The 20,749-nt window shown below is 42.3% G+C and overlaps 1 protein-coding gene across 2 annotated transcripts in view; it reads right to left on the reverse strand.

The window, feature by feature from the left end:
• The window catches only part of PCCA (propionyl-CoA carboxylase subunit alpha), a 294,840-nt gene that overhangs the window by 65,587 nt on the left and 208,504 nt on the right, over positions 1-20,749 (reverse strand). For both annotated transcript variants that reach the window (XM_084279588.1, XM_084279587.1), the window contains exon 20: positions 10,214-10,312. In XM_084279588.1, coding sequence (XP_084135714.1) covers positions 10,214-10,312 — 99 coding nt within the window. The remainder of the gene's footprint in view (positions 1-10,213; positions 10,313-20,749) is intronic.

A 20,749-nucleotide genomic window follows, 5' to 3' on the forward strand; every position in this document is an offset into this window, starting at 1 on the left:
CACTTAGTTGGGTATCAATGATCTATTCATCGCAAGATGCAGTGGGGTTACAATCAGCTTTGCATTAAGCCTGCGGTGGATGAGCGCTCGCAGATGAAAATGCTAACAACCTTTACGTGAAGAAGGATAAAGAAGCTCAGCCAAACATAAAATGTGTATTATTGAAAGAGATTCTAAGCCCACGTCGGCGTTATTAGATGACAAACAAGATCTCAAGAGTGTTTTCCACAAATCTTTTGGTACCTTGGGCTCTCCAAGCTACCGGAGGGGAGCAGCTGCGGGGAAAGGACGATACCAAAACAAAGAAACTCCAACAGACCAAAAGCAATTGAGGTTTTTTTTTGGGTTGTGTTGGTTTTGGTTTTTTTGCTTTGCTTGAAAATGAAAAATTAACATGTCAAATCATAATTAATATGAACTGGCAAAGGAAATCATATATATACACACACATGCAAGCTTCTCAAACGCATTTATCTTGAACTACTACATACCACATTCATTTGTTTGGAGTAAAGCTGGACACTGTTTTGTTACAGAAAACGTACAGAATGTCACTTGGCCAACATTTTTTTAAACTTTTTTCAAGCCATGGCATGACCACATCAACAGTCAGACAACATGTATCAGACTATACAGAACAAAACAAAAAAATAACAAGCCCAGAAAACCTATAAATAGGCTATAGATAAAATTTTGAGTGAAACACTGATTTCCCAGCATGGTGCTGCTTTTCAGAATGCAGAAGTTCTTGCAGGCCCTATTGCTTCATTTCAGATTCACTTACCAGAAATTATGAACATCTTATGCTACGAATTTCAAACAGAGAATGCTACCTGCTTATTGGTCAATAATTAGAAACTCTTGAGGATTCAACCTAGCAGAATACAGGCCAGAATCATTCCCAGACAGGTTTATTAAAACCCAAGTCAGGGGAAAAGCCCTTATAAAGTTAGAGCAGATTCATCTGCTAGTGGCTCATCTATGCGGATTTGTGTACATGAGGGTACATCTTGGACATCAGGAAAGCTCCATCATCTATGTCATTTCCATTTTTGGAGTCCCATGGTTGGGCAAGAGAAGAAGAGAAGGCTGCAGAAGTAGCTGTGAAGCCATGATGTCATCAACTTGTCAAAACAAGGGGATCGGTTTGGCTTTATCCATCTCTTTTTCCCCTGTCCTCCCGGAACCTTTGCAGAAAGCAGAACTTCATTTCAGCACTCCCTTTCCACTGTGCAAAATCCCAGTCTAGGGACAAGACCCCAGACTAACAATGTCTCCAAGCTTTCTGGTCACTGAGAGTTAGAGACTGTCTAAACTGTGCAACACATTCAGACTTGTGCAGCCTCACAAGCCTTTCCACTTAGGGGATAACTCTACTTTTGTCACAATCTCATGTTCTCCACTGGTGATGCCATCATTTCCTCCCCTTGGTGCATTAACCTACAGGTGGAAACAGAGCTCAATTGTGTGTGCTGCTCTACCCTCAGCCATTATCAGGTTTAGACTACACTTCATAGAAAATAAATCCTCAGTCGCTAGTTCTTCAGGGCGCGTCCGGGTTTTCCAGGTTCTTACAAGGGCAGCAGCCACTCAGTGGGGATCCAGATGATCAAGTACCGCTGCGCATGAAACATTTTGACATGTGAAAGGTGCCTAAGACTGCCATAAATGGTACTGTGCCAAAGTAGTCTTTCCCTTTCAAAAGGATCCTGCCAGGATGCTGAGACACTAGCCTCCCCCAGCACCTGTTGCAAGCTCACGGTCCTTTCCCAGGGACTAAATGGAATCTGTTCCCAAATAGTACAAATACAGATGTTAAAAACAGTGTGAATGGCTTACAGGCCATCAGCCTACACAGAGAAACTGCACCTGCACCTTTGTGAGAGGCTGAGGCACCACAGTACTACTTTTAAAAGAACCACCATTCTCTGAATGCCTGGGATTTAATTACAGTAGGTGGCTTAGGAATTTCTGTCCTCCCATGAAGAGGAAAACGGAAGCACAGATCCTCTCCAGTATTTCTTTAGGTGATATACAAAATTACTATTACTTGGGTTCCTTCTTTTTGCCAAGCTTTCAACATGCATACATTTAATAATAATACCACTGCAGTACTGCTCTTTTATATACACAGAACATCTTCTAAGAATGCTCATGGACTCCTTCAAAACAAACAAAAAACCTCCCCAAAACCCAGTGGAACGACTATTTGGTGTTCATAAAGAAAGAATCTAAATGACATTTACTCCATCCCAATATTTCCAGCTATTTACAATTACTTACAATAATGAAGAGTTCTGAATTTCTGCTGTTACTACATTAAATCACAAAATAACACTTTTAGAAACTTGACCCTTGTTTTGACGTGCTGTAATATGTTTTGTTCTTGCAAGGGGACTGTGTGCAGGTAATACACTGCCATATAATCATAGATCTGGTAATGTTTATGCCTGCCCTGAGACAGATTCTTTGTAAGATCCATAGTCCTTGCTCAGTCTTTGATGTCTCTCCTCTTCCTTCCCCTTTGCTCGCCAAAAGTGTTACCATATTCAAGAGAACCATTCCTTGTCTTTCAAGATTAAGGTATCATAAAATTATAATGTCTGTCAACAACGGAATACAATGCTTTGGTCTTTGGACACATACAGAATTCTTATAGTTATTCATCTTCAATATTGTCTGTTATTAAAATTTATAGCTCCTTTGGGAAAAAATATGGCAGAAGATGCTGTGACAATGAACATGATTTGATTAACCCCTTGAGTAGCACAGGATACTACTAATCCCATTAGGTTAAAGAAAAGGAGAAGTATGCTGTTTGCAGATAGAGCTTTATTGTGGGAGACCTCTCTAAAAAGTGGACAATAAATTCCAGAGGGATTGATTGGGCAGAGCAGTTGATCACTCATTTCCTCCCCAGCTGAAAAGAAAAAACATTTCCATATTCCCATGACAGGACCAGTAAGGGTGGTGCTACGGGCTTTTTGCTTCTGCTGCTCCATTTAAAAAGCCCCCGATAATCTGTGGTTCTGTGATCTTTTATTTCCTTGCCTTTCCCCCTCCCCTTCTTCACACATTCCCCATTCAAACCACAGACAAGAGTGTGGACTCAGCCTTGAGTTCAACTGATTTCACACAGATTGCAGACCACTCATGAGACTCAGGGACTTGCTATTTAAAGCAGAAAAAAATTCAAATACTCTGTTATGACATTTTTAAGGCTTCATGACTCAGGAGCTGGGCATGCTGCTGTCACAGGCACACATGTATTCAGGGCTCATTTTAAAAATTAATTATTAAAAAAAATTTTTACCAACATCCATGTCAATGAAGCCATGATTGCAATATTTGTTTTAATATGCATTATTGGCAATTACAGCAAGAAGCTGCAAAAAGACCAGCTTTATTAAAGCTTGCCTCTTCCTACAATGCCTGGAAGAAGTCTCACTCCTTCCTTAGATCACCCATGATCAAAGGATGAAACCTAAGTGCTACAATTACTACTTTTCTTGTACAGAACCTTTCACAAACTCAGCAAGTTGTATTATTACCTGTGCAACCTGTTCTAGGGAACTTGCTTCGGGAGGGGAGCTTGGACTCTATGGTCTCTGAAGGTCCCTTGCAAACCCTAAAATTTTGTGAATTATCTAATCATCTAAAGCAAATCCCTCAGGGCTTTCCAAGTACACCTAGGAAACATACATTGCATCTATCATGCTCATGAAGTTCCAGAATTCCCTCTATGACTTTTCTCTGTTTCTAATCCTTTCAGAGATCCATCTCCACCCACAAGAACAGTGATGTTGTTTGCCAAAGCTTACACCAGGACCTCAAAATCCATGATTCAGAATGTGGTACAGCTTCAAAGGTTCCTGACAAAGCCTCCTTGCCAAGAGGTTGGTTGGTTCTTGTTCCTTGCCTACATGGTTTCCCTCCCCCCCCTTCCCTAGCCATTACCAACCAGAAGTGGTAATTCAATAGAACAACAGTTCCATGCTCAGTTTTGGTCAAAAAAAGCCAAAGGAAACATTTGGCATTGTTAACAAGAACCAATAACAAATCTGTGAACTCCATTAAGTTATGATGGAAGCCTAAGCTTTGCTCATGCTTTTAACACTGTGCACAGTTCTGGTCCTCACAGCCCAGAAAGGAAGCAACAGAAATGGAAGGTGTTCAGAGAGCAACACCGACACGACAACAGGCTTCTCCGCAAGGAATGGCGCTGGGCCACTGAAGAGAGGCAACCCAGTGAGGGTAAGGGCAGCATGGACACAGTGGGTAAGGATCAACTGCTCACAGTCTCTTCCACTCCAGGAACTAGGAGGAATTCAAATGAAGCCACAGGACACTGCCACAGCAATTATCCACTGATCATTTTTGGAGTTTCAAGGCCAAGCTCTGTCTTCTCACGTGACTATGGCTGGAGAAGCCAACAGCAAAACACGGGCAGCCTGGGTTTCTATACTGGTAAATAACAGAGGGCCACCAACTGGTGCCTGGTCCCAAAGCCAAAGGGCACAGTCTCAGTCCGGCTGCTCAGGTCTATACAGCACGGTGTAAATCTACACCAGGTTTGTCTAGGTTAGCCCTAAGTGGAACAGGCTGATGCAAAGCCAGGCAGTGAGCTACTAATTAATCAATACGGGCCAAAAGCAATCTGTATACAGTAAATCCAAATGTCTGACACGTTTACATATCACTGTGTGTTCCTCTTCTTAGAGAGGACCTAGCAAAATTAACTGTGAAGTCCTGGGTAAAGGACAACAGTGTGTGTACATGCAGTAATTGCACAGCACTAAAAGAACAGACTGTGAGCAGTCTTCACATGCACTGCTCACTAAAGCTTCCCGAAATAATTTTCAGGGTTTAAGAAAATGAGTGTGCTGAAGTAATGGGTAATCATTATCACAGATTACATCTGAGGTCTCAAAACAGTAAAAAAAAAAAAAAAGAAAAGAGGTAATTCTTGTAACAAAAAAATAAAATAAAATTTTAAAATCACACATGTTTGAAAAAAAGTCTCCACAGGGTTGAAGGAAATGAATACTTGGGCACAGGCTTTGTTCTCCTGTCAGACATTTCCCAGAATGTCAGACATTTCCCAGGAACAAAGGCTTCATAACCTACAGCATTTTCGTTTCTGTTCTTATAAACCAAAATAATAATCAAAAGAAACATTGTATCAGAGAAGCACTTAAATTTGTCATATCCCAGGATGTAGAATATACTCCTCCTGCTGCAATTGTTGATGCAATAAATAAATTAAATCAAGAAGTAATAAGTGATGCTATCACTGAATTCCCTGTAACACTGTAAGTAGCGAAAACTCCACTGATAAATCTTTATCTATTTTATTCACAAAACCACTTGAAGCTTAAGATTGATGATTTCAGCTTTACAGGACCACATTCTTCTTTAGTAACTCCATTACTCTCTTAATTACACCTTGCTGTGACTGATAAAAACCTTTTTGCCGTAGAGTTTGGGATGTTGAACAGTCACAGAACAGTTGGGCTGGAAAGGACCTCTGGAAATGAGGTAGTCAACGTTCCCTGTCAAAGCAAGGCTAATGCCACAGTAATACGGAGCTGCTCAGGACCTTGTCCAATTGAGTTCCATCTATACCCTACAGAGCTTCCGTTCAGCAGGGACCAATCCTCTGAAAGCCAGGAAATACCAAGAGAAGGCATTGCCAGTGCCGTTGTAAAACTGCTTTGCTGAAGCTGCCAAAAGCCACCAAGAGTTTCCCAGGCTCCAGGCAGAGCGCCTGCATTACCTTTAGAGGGTGGGAGGTTTCATTGCAGCACGACAGCAGAGCTGTGAAACCAGTGTGGGCTGACAATATGCCAGTGGAAAGGCTGGGTGCATACGATACAACAAAGAGATACAACAGCGTTGGCAAAACAGACAATTTATTCTGGCTCAGAAACCTTTTGCTATAGTGAGCTGTCTGCAAGTAAATGGTATATAAGAATGGGTTGAACACTTGGCAGAGCATTTCAGCCAGGAGAAGAGAAGGCTCTGGGGAGGTCTTACAGCGGCCTTCCAGTACCTAAAGGGGCCTACAGGAAAGCTGGAGAGGGACTGTTTACAAGGGAATGGAGTGACAGGACAAGGAGGAATGGTTTTAAATTGGAAGGGGGTAGATTTAGATTTGGTATTAGGAAATACTTTACTATGAGGGTGGTGAGGCCCTGGCACAGGTTGGCCAGAGAACCTGTTGCTGCCCCCTCCCTGGCAGTGTTCAAAGCCAGGTTGGATGGGGCCTTGAGCATCCTGGTCTTGTGGAGGGTGTCCCTGCCCATGGCAGGGGGTTGGAACTTTACGATCTTTAATGTCCCTTCCAACTCAAACCATTCTACGATTCTATAATAGCAATAAGGAATTTGCAAAAGTTGTCCATGTGGTGTTGCTATAGAGCAGCCTCAGAATTTGAATGGTCAGTGGGGTGGTTTTTGAGAACTTGCCCAAACACAAGTGGTGCCAAAGCAAAGAGGGCTCGAGGATCTCCTATGCGGATTGTTTTTTCCCTTGGGACACCCACTCTCTGATCAGATATCTGATCTTCCTACTCCTATAGGCACCTATTTGCAACCTGACTGTAGTAAGGACAGGCTTACAGTTAGGTTCAAGTCCATCAACTGGACTTCACGGATTCCCTGGTTTATGTTCAGGTCCCCTTGGATTCTGGTTCATATAAGGAAAGAAAATGAGATGTCCAGCTCTACAGAAAAGGCAGCTTATTCTCTTCTCTCCTTCCACCCGCTCCCCAGTTCATACACACAGGGCGAGAGAAGTCACAGATGACAACTTCTGCAGGCACAGGCCTCGCACTCTACAGGGAACAGAGATGGGGGAGAAGAATGCCCTCATTCTCCCCAAATATGCCTGCTGCCTTTCTTCCAAATGTTGCTACTTTTCGAGATACTATTTTGAACCCCCACTTGCCCTTCCAATTTTCACTGGAGACCCTGAAGTTCTTTTCCACAACTCAACCAATCTCCTCTTTTCTGCATGCTTTTTACAGGAATCATTAAGTACCTCAGTTATTTATTTTCACTCTAAATATTGCCCAAAAGGTTGCATCAAATCAAGTTTTATAGATAAATGCATTTTAAATAAGCATTTTCAATCACTAACAGCCAATCCCTTCTAACCTGACTGCTCAGGAGTACATATTTCTAACTGCCCGCCTGTAGTTACTTCTCTGACTTCCAGCAAAGGCAGTTTCCAAATTCACAGATAGGCCTAAGTCAGATTCTCAGCCAGTAGCCACTAGCACCTTTGGAACAGTACAGTATATTTCTGCATACAAAAGTTTAATTTGCTTGGTGAACAAACCCTACACTTCACAGCATGTTAAATTCAGCTTCTCCAAATGAGAGGTAGAGTCTAGTCATAAGTGGAGAAAATTCTGAGAAACTGTGATTAGCTGAAGAGTTACTGAAAACAACAACAAACCATGAGGGGATCTGCATGCTTTAAGAAATGCTATGGGGTCTGCTCACAACCTCTTCCCTGGAGGATGTATCTCGGAAATCTCCTGCTCAAACCATCCCAAGTTTTCATTGGTTTATCACCTTCTATAGCATCCTATGGATTTCCAAAGCAGAGATTTTGGAGCCCCTTAGGTTGCAGCCAAACGGACCTGCAGTGTATACTCCAGGGTTTTGGCCCCTCTATCATCTGGGGACCTGGCCAGGCACTCCGCAGCGCCCATCTGCTGCACACAGATGGGCTTCCTTGCAAAGGAAACAAAAGCGGGAGGCAGGGGGCTGCCACACATCCTAATAGTGCCCCGATATGCCCCAGACAGACTGCGACCAGAGCATCTACCTCTCCTCAGGCACTCAGGTGTATTCCCAGGTCCCATACCCTAAAAACAGCCTTAGAGAAACTGTTTTTTAAGAAACTTGTAGGCCTTCTTAACTCTGTGGCAGAGTTGGCGCGCTGCTTTCCTCTAACGCACATTGAGCCTTCAGCAGAGGAGGGGAAATACAGGAACATGCTTAATTACTTATTTTTAAATGTGCGACAGATATGCAACAATTTGAATGTCTAGACTATAATTTACATAAATACATTTTAAACCAAAACATTTTAAAATTATTTATTTCCTGCTTCTATGCTTAAGTGCTTTGCTGGATTGGGGCCAGACTGCAGGATCGAGCTGAAGGTGCATAAATCAAACCTTCAAAGAAATACAATGTTCACAAAGACTGTATTTGGTTGAGCAAATTTAGAAGAATGAAACCAACTATGAAGAAAAATTAGATTGGCTGAAAATTAATAAAGCACAGCTGGAATTATTCGATTCATCCATATTTGTTGCTTAAATGGCTCTAGGGCTAAGTCTTGCTAAAAGAAGATACTTCAAGACTCAGAGGTCAATTGCTTTTGGAGACAAATTGACCTACAGGAATACACTTGTCTAATTTGGTTCTTGCAGCAGGGCAAGTCGAAAGAAATATATAACCAAAAAACCAATTTAGATTCCAGTGAGCAGATACCAGAGGTCAAGTTTAAGGTTCTCATAAATTTACATACATACACTAAAAGATTAATAACTTTTCAAGCTTCTGGGTTTCTTTGCTAAAAGCAAAGACTTATAGATAACATCTGAGAAAGAAACAACATATGTGCTTATTCCACATTCTACTGAATAGATACCAAGCAGCCAGCTCACTGTTGCTGTGGCGAGCCCCGCAGTATCTCATACAGCTTGGTCATACTTGGGGATCACAAGCAGCACTACTCCAGGCTAAGCTCCAGGAGAAAGCATGTTCAAATCTGATGAGCATTAATTTGATTCTAATTTTATGTGCCAGTTCAAATATTACACTTTTTGTTTACTGGCCCTACTGCTATTAGTATATGAAGTCCTCTATCCAGTTATATAGACATTATACAGTTTGCCATATACACAGTTATCTGTTCTAAACACAATGTTTTTCTCCTAGACAGATTTTGTATGTTCATACATCAGTATTGTTTCCCAATTAGAAATTTCATTTCTAAAAGAACAGCCAACTGGCCAGTATTAAACTATACAAATACACTTTACAGGACAAAATTACTTTAGACACACACAAGTCCCAAAATCACTTTAGATACACACAAGCCTGGCATCAGCCTTCCAAGGAATCTACAAAACTGAAGCCCAGAACTTACTTGGGCACATTACGAAAATGTCACTCTCAGCCAATACTACCCTTGAAAGATACAGTACTATTTATCTTGAAGTTGTGGTCTTTTAAGTTCCATCACAGCAAAACCAATATTTCCATTTGGTTAATTTACCAGGGATGAAAATGAAAAAAAAAATAAATCATGTCACTGTAAATTATCAGCAATCTGACCACTGAACCACTGATAAACATGAACTTTGTTTATTTTGTAAATGTACAGAAATACTTTTTAAAACCTCAAAATGTTCTGTTTGTTTGTTTGTGTGTATGTGTGTGTGTTTGTTGTTCTTTTGGGGTTTGTTTTGGTTTCTTTCCTTTCACTACTTTCAGGATCAATAGATATTTACAACTGAAAAATTACTCAAAAAACATAACACTCCTGACCCCCACATTGCCCTCAAAAATTTGCATGGCAGTTAAAGGCACACCCTTTTGTTTGGAGTTGTTTTCAAACACATTACTGGTCAGAATGAACAATGTGTGTTAATCTTTTTAGACCGCTTCTCAGAAATAAATAGATTTAGGATGACTTCTACATATTTCTTTTCAAGTTGTGAACTTACCATATTTCATAAAAGCATTTACAAAAACATGTCACATGGGAGATGTGCTGTCCTGTGAGTTTCAATCCCCAAAATCAGAAAAACCATGCAATGCAAACATGAGGAGGGGAATCAACCCCACCTTTTTGTAACAGGAATCTGCTCTTTAAGTTAATAAGGAACTGCATCTTCTTGCAGCCATTGAGTAAAGAGATCCTAGAAACCAGGCTACATTTCTGGCTAAACCAATAAACTTCTCTTCAAGTGAAAGGGGTTCAAAACTCTAGGTGAGCAAGTCTGAGACAAGCTCGCTCCGCTGAAGCTTGAGATGTGTTCAAAGTAGAAAGACGATGTTATTTGCACAACGTAACATAATTTTATTTTATGATGCAGCAAGTTTAGACCCCCACCTATGAGTATTATTTGTATACTCAAAGGCTTCTGGCTGTCCCAGCTCTACACATGAAGCGTTGGAGAGTTTACCTGTATAGTCCTCTGAGTGCCATCAATGGTGACAGACAGTAAGGGTGAAGCCAGGTTCCACTCGCTGGTCACGTTTAGTTTCATCCCATCAACTTCCACCTGTTGTGACACCAAACAAGGCTGTTACTATGAAGACAGACAGAAAACTGATCTCAAGTTCATTACTGCATACAAAGCAGCAACCATTTTAAAACAGATGGCTCCCAAACAACCTGTCATGTTTACTGCTTCTGCCATAAAAGACAGGGTCCAACAACAGAGTCTTCCAGCTATCTCTGGGGAGAGGTGAAGGACCTGTGAACAGCTGCCTCTGAGTAGCAAGGTTTCAAGTGATTTCCAGCAAGTAACAAACAGCCATCCAACTTTTAAACCTATCTGGACATGCTACATTTACTGCAATTAGACAAGTAATGCATATAAATTCCAGTGACACCTTGCAACCCCCACAACAGGGCTTGCATATAATATTCTCTCCAAGGACCAAGGAAGAACTTTTCCTATGCTTCTAATGAAGGGTTTTGCATTGTTATCTTAATTAATACGAGTCGGTAATTAATTCTTCAGTGTTTTGCCTCCAAGTCCAGAAAAACTTTGCAAATTCTGTCATGTTTTCTTCCAATACACAGCTGATTAGAGGAATGCAATTTCTGACTCAAATGCCAATACGGTTATCCAGAAAGAAATTAAAAATAAAAATAATAATAATAACAATCATCCCATGATTTTTATACAAGAAGATTTCTATGTGAAGAGCAAAAAATCACAAGTTGTGAAAAAAGCGTGGCTACACACGAAGTACAGCTGTAATGACACTTCGTTATTCTTCCATTGCATAGCACTGTCTGCTAAAAACGCCTGTCACATTCGACACTGTTAGATCCTCAGAACAACTGAAACAAATTATTGCTATACAAGAAGCAATACAATTCCTGATTCTTTGTAGCATGTTTTGAACAGTCGTCATGCTAATCAAGGTAGATAAATTATTTCAGCTATATATTTTACTATAAAGAGAAAAACAATCACAGTTGGCTGATTTCCCTCCTCTCTCAAAATCTACAGTGTTTTCAATCAGAAAGTTACAGACAATATTGGTAATGACACAAATATCACATACATTCTCAGCAAACTAGAAGAAAACGACTGCAGGTGGAATAAAAGCCAAGCCCGTATTTTGCAAAAGAAAACTTACAAAGTCTGTTCTTTTAGATCCCAGCCTAATGATTATTTCATCTCATAATAAGAACAGGCAACCGTAATCTTCGCGTAACTTAAAAGAAATCCATACCAGACAAGTGCAGAGAAGCGATGTGTAATTCGATAATTTCATTTCAGTTCAGAAGAAAATCTCTGGCTTAAAAAAACCTCTAATTCTATAGACCTTAGGACACAAAACCTGTCTTTTAGTGATATGATCTACCCAATTTCTATGGGTTTTAACTATAAATAAAAGTTACATGCAAAGAACATGAAGAAAAACAAGCCATTTATAATGGTTCACCAATAGGCCAGATTAGCTGGCACGCTTCAGGTACTTTACGCTGCTCGGGTGATGCAAACCAACCATAAACCTGGCTTGAGTTAAACCAGACCTGCAGCTGGTTTGCATTGACCAGAGCACAGCAAAGCAGCTGGGACACACCAGCGAACTCAGCCCCGGCTCAGCAAACCTGGACCGGCACATACTGTCTTTATTGGGAACAGCAGAAACACGTGGAAAAGGCTTTCCAAATGGAGAAAAGCAAATCCACCTCATCTCCCTCTGATCACCAACTGAGCTTTGCTGCGGCAGTTATTTAGGAAGCTGTCTGTCACCGTCGCTACAGAAGATGGTCTATGCTGGAGCCTGGGTCTGAAAGCATCATTTACCGTATTTCTCTCTCCAGGGAAGGAAGGGAGGTGATATGAAAGCATACCAGGCTCCTGGCCACCAAAGAGACTTCAACTCTACACCATGCTTGTTGCACCAAGGGATTCACACGCAGCCTGGCAGAAAACCTATAGCTGATATCTACAGTCAGAGTGTCGGGCATCGCCACGGCACAATGCAAACCATTACCTCCACAAACTCAATTTAATTAAGCGTGTCACAGAGGTAAATAACTTGTTTAAAATCCCTCACAAGGGTCTGTATGAGTCCAGCAGTCACTGATTCCAGAATATGTTAATATAAAAGAACTTCTGCTGGAAACGACCCTGAAAGAAGAGACACAAGCAGCGAGACGGTAGGTCTAAACTATTCATGGCACTCTAGGAACACTTCAGCTGCTTATGTGCATCAGAAAAAAACAACCCATTACCTCTACTGATATCCTTGTTCAAGAAAGAATAAAGGGCGGGGAGTTGCAGGAGAGAAGTGTTATTTGAACTAAAACATACCACACTAAACTGCCCCAGTCTCCCCACAGAACAGAGCTACAGGCTCTTAGTTGCTTTCATCTGGGGCTCACCACACTACGTGCAGCTGCAGAAGATGATGTGAAGCCAATGGCATCACAAAGAAGTTGGTTGTCTCTGCTCCAGCGGGTAGGATGATAAAGCCAGGAGGTTCAAGTCATCAGAAAAAATGAACTCAGGGTAAGATATTTATCATGTAGTGAGCATATTACTTGCACTACAAATGAGGGGAAAGCAAGGTGGGTGGGGAACAAAATAGAGAAAAAAAAAAGGGGGGGGAGGGGAGCACGAAGGGCAATGCAGGGCAGCCCAATGAAGAGTCACATTGATTACTTCCTATTGTATTTTATTTCTGTGGTCCTAAGACAGCCAGGAATGAATCATTGCTTAAGAAACACTCACACTTGAACTATAGGGAGGAGATCCCAGTCAAATCCTTCCACACATCGTACTTTACACCACTGCAATATATTGCCTAGTTCTGTTCTCAACTACTCAGCTCCAAATGTGTGCACGTGAGTGTGTGCGTGCATACACACACCATTTATGTGCCTGGGGGAATTACTCTAAGGTAACTAAGGTAGTTTGAACCATTGCTACACTACAGCAATGTGGAGCAGTGGTGGTGGAGGAATTTCATTATTCTTTTTTAAATAGGTTTGTCCCTGGGTAAGGGCATAAAAGATAAAAGCAGGCATGGTCCTCCTTTACAATTATTTCCAATTCAAAAGGTATTGTAAATGAGGTCTCAGAAAGAAGAATGACAAGTCCAAGACACGATGCTAGAAAAAGGTCAACAGCTTACTCTACTGTCACAACTTTGCAGACTTGGGCTGGCATGCACCTGAATTACACAAGTAGCAGCCCCTTCACCTCTTGTGGACTGAGTTCCTGATGTTCAGCATGATAGGTACCAGCTAACCAATAGTGCAAAGAGCTGCAGAGCATAATCTGCATTCCGTTTCCTTCAGAGAACATCATTTGGCATTCCGTATGCACATCAGGCAATTAAAGGAGGCAGCACCAGCCTGAGTGTTATAGCCCTGTTAATTTACTAATGCAGAGTCTCGCATACATCTGGCACATGTCACTTCTTTTCTCCTGGAAATGAAGGTGGTTTTCCAGAAGACTGGAGGGCAGCTAGCTCCAGCAGTTGTTTCCTGCCTGATGCTTTAAAACATTATGCCTGAAGTTCCTCCGTGCCAGCCTGGAGTCTGACTAACTCAAGTCTGTGGACTTAATCACAGGGTTCCAATTTTGCCTCCTGGCATGGTGTTTAACACTTTTGGTTAGCTCCTGGCCCCAACTATTTGTTTATGCCATCCCGACCCAGGTTCCTTCCAGCCCTTAATATCTACCTCGCACTAGAACAGAAGTAATGGCTTTCCCTAGGCAATCACACCAACCAAATGAAAATTCACCCTGTGCAGACCTGCCCTGCTGAAATTTTTTCTCTGATCAAGACAACTGCCCCCCAAGATGTTGCCTTCTGGGAAAACATACATGACTCTTCACAGTCTTAAGAATATTCGGCAACACAGACTCCAATCCCTTCAACTGGCGTTAGGCTGTAAACCTGAGGCGTATCCAGCAGGCAGCAAGGCCCAGACACATTGAAACCTTACAAGCATTCTGCAAGGAAGGAACAATAGCAAGCATCTCTGATGTAAACATGAGGTAGCACACGTTTGAGGACCTTCCTCAAGCCTACACAAAGCAAAGATGTCCTCTTCCCTAGGAGAAGTAACTGTGTCAGGCAGAAAGGCCTCTCCACCTCCATTACTGCTACACACCACCACCCATCCCAAAACAGCAAGGCGATTCTTCTCATTTCTGAGACTTGGGTAAAGGCCAAGTATTGCTTCTTGTGCAGAAGAGGACTCGTAGCATAGTGTGGCAATCAAAGGTCCAGGTGTAGGCAGAATAACTCAGTAAGAGTTTGCAGTGATCTCAGACTGAGCCAAATGAATCTGGACAAAGCAGCTTTTGGTTCCCAAACAGTTTTCACAGAATTCCTGAAATTCTCAGCTAATCTACTGCCCAGCTAATGGAAAAGCCCATGGAACAGAAAAGGCAAACGAAAACTGTTCTGTGCCAAAGCTAGCGTCCCTCACCTTTTGCAGCCCCATGTATCCTTAGGAACGAGAGTAAAGTCTTTCTGGGCTTGAGGAGACTAAGGCTGCCTTTAGAAGCATGACACATGCAATCCCAGGCATTATGTAAAGTATTTTGCTACTCCCCAGTGTTAAAAAGCTTTTTCCCAGGCATGGAAAAGTCTCTCTATATTCCCAAAGCTGATGACCACAACACCAGTCCTTATCATGGAAATTACCATGCACCTAGAGTCTGTAAGGACTTGTGGACATTTGCAGAGTTGTCTTGGCAATTACTGGGTCTTCTGTACAATTTCCTCCAGCCACCCACACAGCCTTTAAGTACCTCAAATAAAAATGGAGTCATACTTGCCCCATTACACAACAGCATTAACCAGATAGTACTTCACATGGTGTCATCCATAAATGCAAAGTAACCCATAAAGATTTCCCATGGGGGCAGCTCTCATTCGTTAAGCTCCTCCTTCTCACATTTGCTTTGCCTCCTGTCCTTTGGACTGCATTCACCAGTGCCCCAGGGTCTGATTACCCATAAAGCATTTGACAGCGAGTGCACTCTGGTCAAGTTTACAGCTGGTAACACAAAACTGGGGCTGACAACACACTCTAGGGCAGGGCGGCCATCCAGGGGGGTCTACACAGGCAAGAGGAAGGGGCTAAGGGAAACTTTGTGAAATTCAAGACAAATTGTTAAGTCCAGTATGCAAGAATAGTCCATTGCAATGATACAGGCTGGGACCTGGCTGGCTGGGGGGCCGCTCTGTGGAGGAGGACTTGGAGATGTCAGCAGACATGTCGGCTGGACGTGGAGTCAGGAGCACACACTGGCAGCAGTGGTGGGTAGCAGCATCCTGTGCTGCTAACAAAGACATAAACTGCTGACAGAGGGAACTGATTAGCACTGTCTCCTCAAAACTCAGGTGCCTAGATACTGTGTCCACAAGACAGACAATACTTTTGTTTCATCATACAAAATTCCCATTAGCCCATTCCTCTCACCTGTCTGGGTCCCACTGGGTGGCAGCATTGCCCTTGACTGTACTGAGCAGCTTCCCCAGTTCTGTGCCTTCGGTAAATGTTATGACCATGCACTCTCATTGCCTCCTCCAGGACATCGATAAGGTTGTTGAAGAGGACTGGTCACAATGCAGACCCTTGCAGGACCCTGGTGACTTGCAAGTACAACCATGCCTGAGCCTGAAGGCTTTTTATCCATCGAGATGGTGTCAAAATGCTTGCTAAAGTCAAGCTAAGTCACTTTTCACTGCTCTCCTCTAACTCACAAATCTTACAAGGCCATCAAGGTCGATCAGTCCTCAGTAAATGCTTGTTGACTGTTCCCCATCACCTTCTTTGTGTGCCCAGAAACGTGCTCCAAGAGGATATGAACTTCCCAGGGATTGGAATAAAGCTTGCCCTGTTCCATGGGGTTTGCTTTCAGCCTTTTTTGAAGACCGGTGCAACATTTGCTTTTTTCCAGTAATGAGACTTTGTGACCTTTCAAAGCTAGAGCACACAGTTTTGCTACACATCAGTCAGCTCTCTTAGCCCTCTTGGATGCAGTCTGTCTGGTCCCATGGATTTCCATGCTCTCCCCATCACTGATTTGATCTCAATCTGCCTCCTCCCTGAACTCTGTCACTGGTAGCAGAGGCTCATGAGCCAGTGCCGGGTGAGAAAGGAAGCACAGAAGGCATCAGGTGTCTCGGGCTTATCTGTGTCTGCTGTTACCAAACCACTTGTGATCCCTTTGCTGATGCAGCATTTCCCCCTTTCAGCTCTCTATAACTAATGCCATGGTAGAAGCTTTTCTTGCTGCTCCTAACATTCCTTGCAATTGTCAAGGTTAGCTTTGTCTTTCCTGACACCACCACTCCATGTCCTGATAACTTTTCTAAATTCTTCCTTTGTACCCTGTCCCTGTTTCCACCTCTCAAATCTTGCCTCTCTGCTTTGGAGCTCTGCCTTTATACCTGCTCTTAACAAAGCTGTTTTCCTGATAAAGGCGCTTATTTTCCTGAGTATTCCTGCACCTCGAGGATGCTGTCCTTAAAAACCCACCAGCTTTTCTGAGTTCTCATGCTCTTCAGAGCTATTTCCCATGGAACATTCCCCACCGGTTAAAGAAAGAAGCAGCTGACATCTGGTAGCTTAAAGTCCAAGGTCTGCTAATCTTGTTCCTCATTTCAATCTTGTTCCTCCACCTGTACCCTACTAATCTTGTTCCTCACTTCAAGATCATGGATGCAAACCATTTCTTTCATGGTTGCCACAGCCAAGGCTGTCATTGATTATCACGTCTCATAGCATTGTCACCATGACCATAACAGATCCGGCTGTGTCAATACCAGTTCACCCACCCAGTATCAGTAACCACCAGTTATTCCAAATGCCCTTCAGAAATCTCCATCCTTGCATCCTACCATTGATGCCCCTCTAGAAGATGTCAAGATCACATTGTGACACAGAGACTTTCTCCAGTTGTTTACAGAAGCCTTAGCCTACTCTCTCACCTAGATCAGAGTGACCTGCAACATGCTCCCATCATGCTATTTTAATTATTTTTAATTGATTAAGTCAGTAGCCTTCACCTGCCTGAGTGATTTCAGTCTGGATACTTGGCTTTCAGCTTCTCTGGAGGCACAGAACTATTCACTCTTCCAAACCCCATGGCAAATCTATAAACATAGATGGTCTTCCCAGTGAAAGATTCTTCTGGCCACCAAGCACTCGGTCACATCACTGCTTCTTAAGCCCTGCCTAGTCATGGTTGCACACAACTAAATATGCTGCCGCTGGTCCTTGTGCTAGGTGTGGTGCATGCACAAACTAGCACGTATCTGAAGATTAACACCCACATCAGCAACACATGCCAGTCCTTTTGCCACCATCACTGCCCTGGCCTCCAAGCAACATGGCCACTAAAACCCTGATTTTACATGCACAGGTCATACAGGCCTCTTCAGGGAAATCCACATTGACAACAGTTCCCAAGATGGCTGGCCTCATCTCAATGAAAAAAGAATCAAAGGTGAAAATGCAACAAAAACAGACCATTCCTCCTTTTCTTTCCAAAGTTAACTATTTTTTGAGCTTTTGAGAAAGTCACGTGGAGAAACTCAGTAGATGGATGCTTCCTTTAGGACACTAAAATGTCTTAAGTATTGCTTATCATAATTAGCAGCAGTCTAAGAACTGCAAGATTAGCTGCCAAAGAAGCGCACAAACCAGCAAATAGGTCAGAGAGACCCCATGGCCAACAGTGCAGCTTATCAACAAGCTCATAGTCTCATAAAGGTAAGTTCCTTTAAGCCTGAAACAGTGGCTTTCAAATGAAACCTGAATTCCCTGATGCTTGTACGACAGACATTTCTTTGATTCAAATTAAGTCATTGCTTCAGCTTGCATTTCCAGCTTGTAGTTATTGACAATATACTCACATCAGATTAACGGACTGACCTTTTTTCTTCTGTTCTTCGTGTGACTGTAAGGTTAGCTTTTTGGGCTTTTGAAGTGGTTGGCCAGATGCTTTCAAAAGGAAGTTAAAATAAGTGAGTTTCAATCTCATTAAAAAGGCCTTTTTTTTTAAACAAACTTTCCTTTTGTTCATATCAGCACTTACTTTTAAAAAAGACCCCAAGAGAGAGTTCCAGTCTATAGATCACTTGTCCTGAAGAAAGCTCTGTTAACTATTTATAGATCATGTCCTTTTGTACCAAACTAGATCAAGCAATTTATTCAGTGCATGACCGCAGGAGAGAAATTCATTTGCTCCAAATGTCATCAAGGCAGCCTTTTACCTGCTACGAACAAGACCAGAAGATCTGAATTGCTGGGCTTTCACTTCAAATGCACGTTTTGACATTGTGTGGGGTGCCATCATTTCTTTCAAGTTTTCAAAGTATTAAGCACATTCATAGAATGGGCAGTCCTTAATCACAAGAGCAGCAACTAGCCCATAACCACTAGAATAAAGCAAACACATGTGCACACATTGAAATGATCTCTCTTTTCTTGAAAGTAGCACATATAGATGCAAATTACCACTAGCTCCTTTGGTCTAGCTCACTTTAGAAACGGGAGCACGCCGGCCCAGATACCAAGGAGAGAAGCACACAAGAGGCGTCAGCGGCTGAGCTTCACAACAACCGAATCAAAACACAAGAGAGAAGCGATGACCTTCGTCACCTCTGATCAGCAAGGCCTTCCTTCGAGCATTCACCAGGGAAGTGATCCGCTCTGTGAGGCCTACAGAGAGGCCGCGCTCAGCAAAAACACTCCACCATGGCAAGTGCTTTGTTTCACTTCTTCTGTTCTCTTTGTGAAGACATTAGTAAGATGGTATTTCATGTTTGTAACCTGCCTGAGCCCACTGAAGGGGTTTGTTTTTCCAAAAAGGAAAGCAACCATAAAGAGTTAAAGATACAGCAAGAAAATAAATCAGCCATTAAAACCCACTGGCGTTTGTTCCTAACGGTGTCAGACAAAAAACACATCTGGTTTGGGGAATATGGGTGATTACTGGTATATGACCAATGCAGAAGAGAAGAACGTACCCGCCTTGCTTTCCTTTCCCAGTCACTCTGAGAAAAACTCCCTGGCTCTACCTAGCTAAGGACACTCCAGCTCAGCTACAGGAATTGCTCCTAGGTGGCCAGGCTGTTCAAACTGTACTGCTCCTACCAGACACATACAGAGCACTTCCACAGTTGCGCTGCACTCCAACTTTCCTCGGCCAGTAGGATCATGTGTCAGGAAAATCCTCATTTTTCTGTCTTGAAAAGAGGTCTACAACAGAGACCAGTGACAGAATCTAGGTCATTAAGAGCATTATGCTGGAACTTAAAAATACATTGGTAAAATAAATAGCGATAAAGTAGATACTGCTGTTTTATTAACTTCTGAGTCACAATTCATGCCTATATACTGGTATCACAAGCAAGCCTGATTCCTTAGTGACTTTCAGCTCCCGAGTTTCCATTCTTACCCTTCAGGGGCACACGGGGACCCCAAGCCCTCTCCCACTTGACCTATCTTGAAATTCTCAGAGAATAGAATGACATTATCATAGCAAAGTGCCACTATAAAACATGACAGACTAAAAGTCATCCTACCATTTTCAACAAAGGATACATTCTGGTTGAGGTTTTTAAGCATTCATCTAATACATATATTCATTTAGTGAAAGTTATGCAATAAGGACACACAAGCTAAGAACAGATTTATTTTTAAATCACTGTATCACCAGAAGCTGGATCTCAAGCACAGAATCAAGAATTAATGAACTCCTGCCTTGACTGCCAAAGTGCTGCTGACAAGCCATAAATAACTCTCAAGCCTTTAATTTTTGTTTTCTTAATTGGGAGACAGAGGTGAGAATTAACACTGGCTATTGAGGAATTCCCAGCCAAATATCTATTTAATAAGACAACAGACAGAGTAACACACACATACACATCCCCAACATTAAAAAACAAAACAAAAACCCCAGCCTTCTGACTGGTCTCCTTTCTATCTCCTTTCTAAACTGAGGATTGATTATGCATTAGGTAGACTTCCACATCTCTCTAAACAAAGCATACCACAGAAACTCGAGGATCATTTGAAATCATGAAGACCATGTCCATCAGCGGAGAAGTATTTTATTTCACACACCACTTACAACTTGATACAGAGATCCAACAAAAACCAACTAACTCCAAAATGGCTAATGAGAAAGAAAAACACCACTTTATTATATTTGGAAGCTGTACTCTACCTCAGCCTAGTTACGTAGGGTGGGTGCCCACACTGGACAGAGTCTGACATTCATTTCAATTCCTTCTGCCACTGCACTACCATGGCATCAAGGCTATCTTACCTTCAAATTAGTAAACAGCTAGAATAAGCAACAGTGGTTTTTTTTTTAAAAAAAAAGGTGTCTTTGATTTGACATTGTGTAGTGACAAGAAGAAAGTACACTGGGCAACTGGGTATGGATTTCATCCAGCAGTTCCAACCTGCTGCTCTCAGCTGTCAGAACAGG

This window comes from Gallinula chloropus, assembly GCF_964237585.1.
Source record: "Gallinula chloropus genome assembly, chromosome: 1".
Lineage (NCBI taxonomy): Eukaryota > Metazoa > Chordata > Aves > Gruiformes > Rallidae > Gallinula > Gallinula chloropus.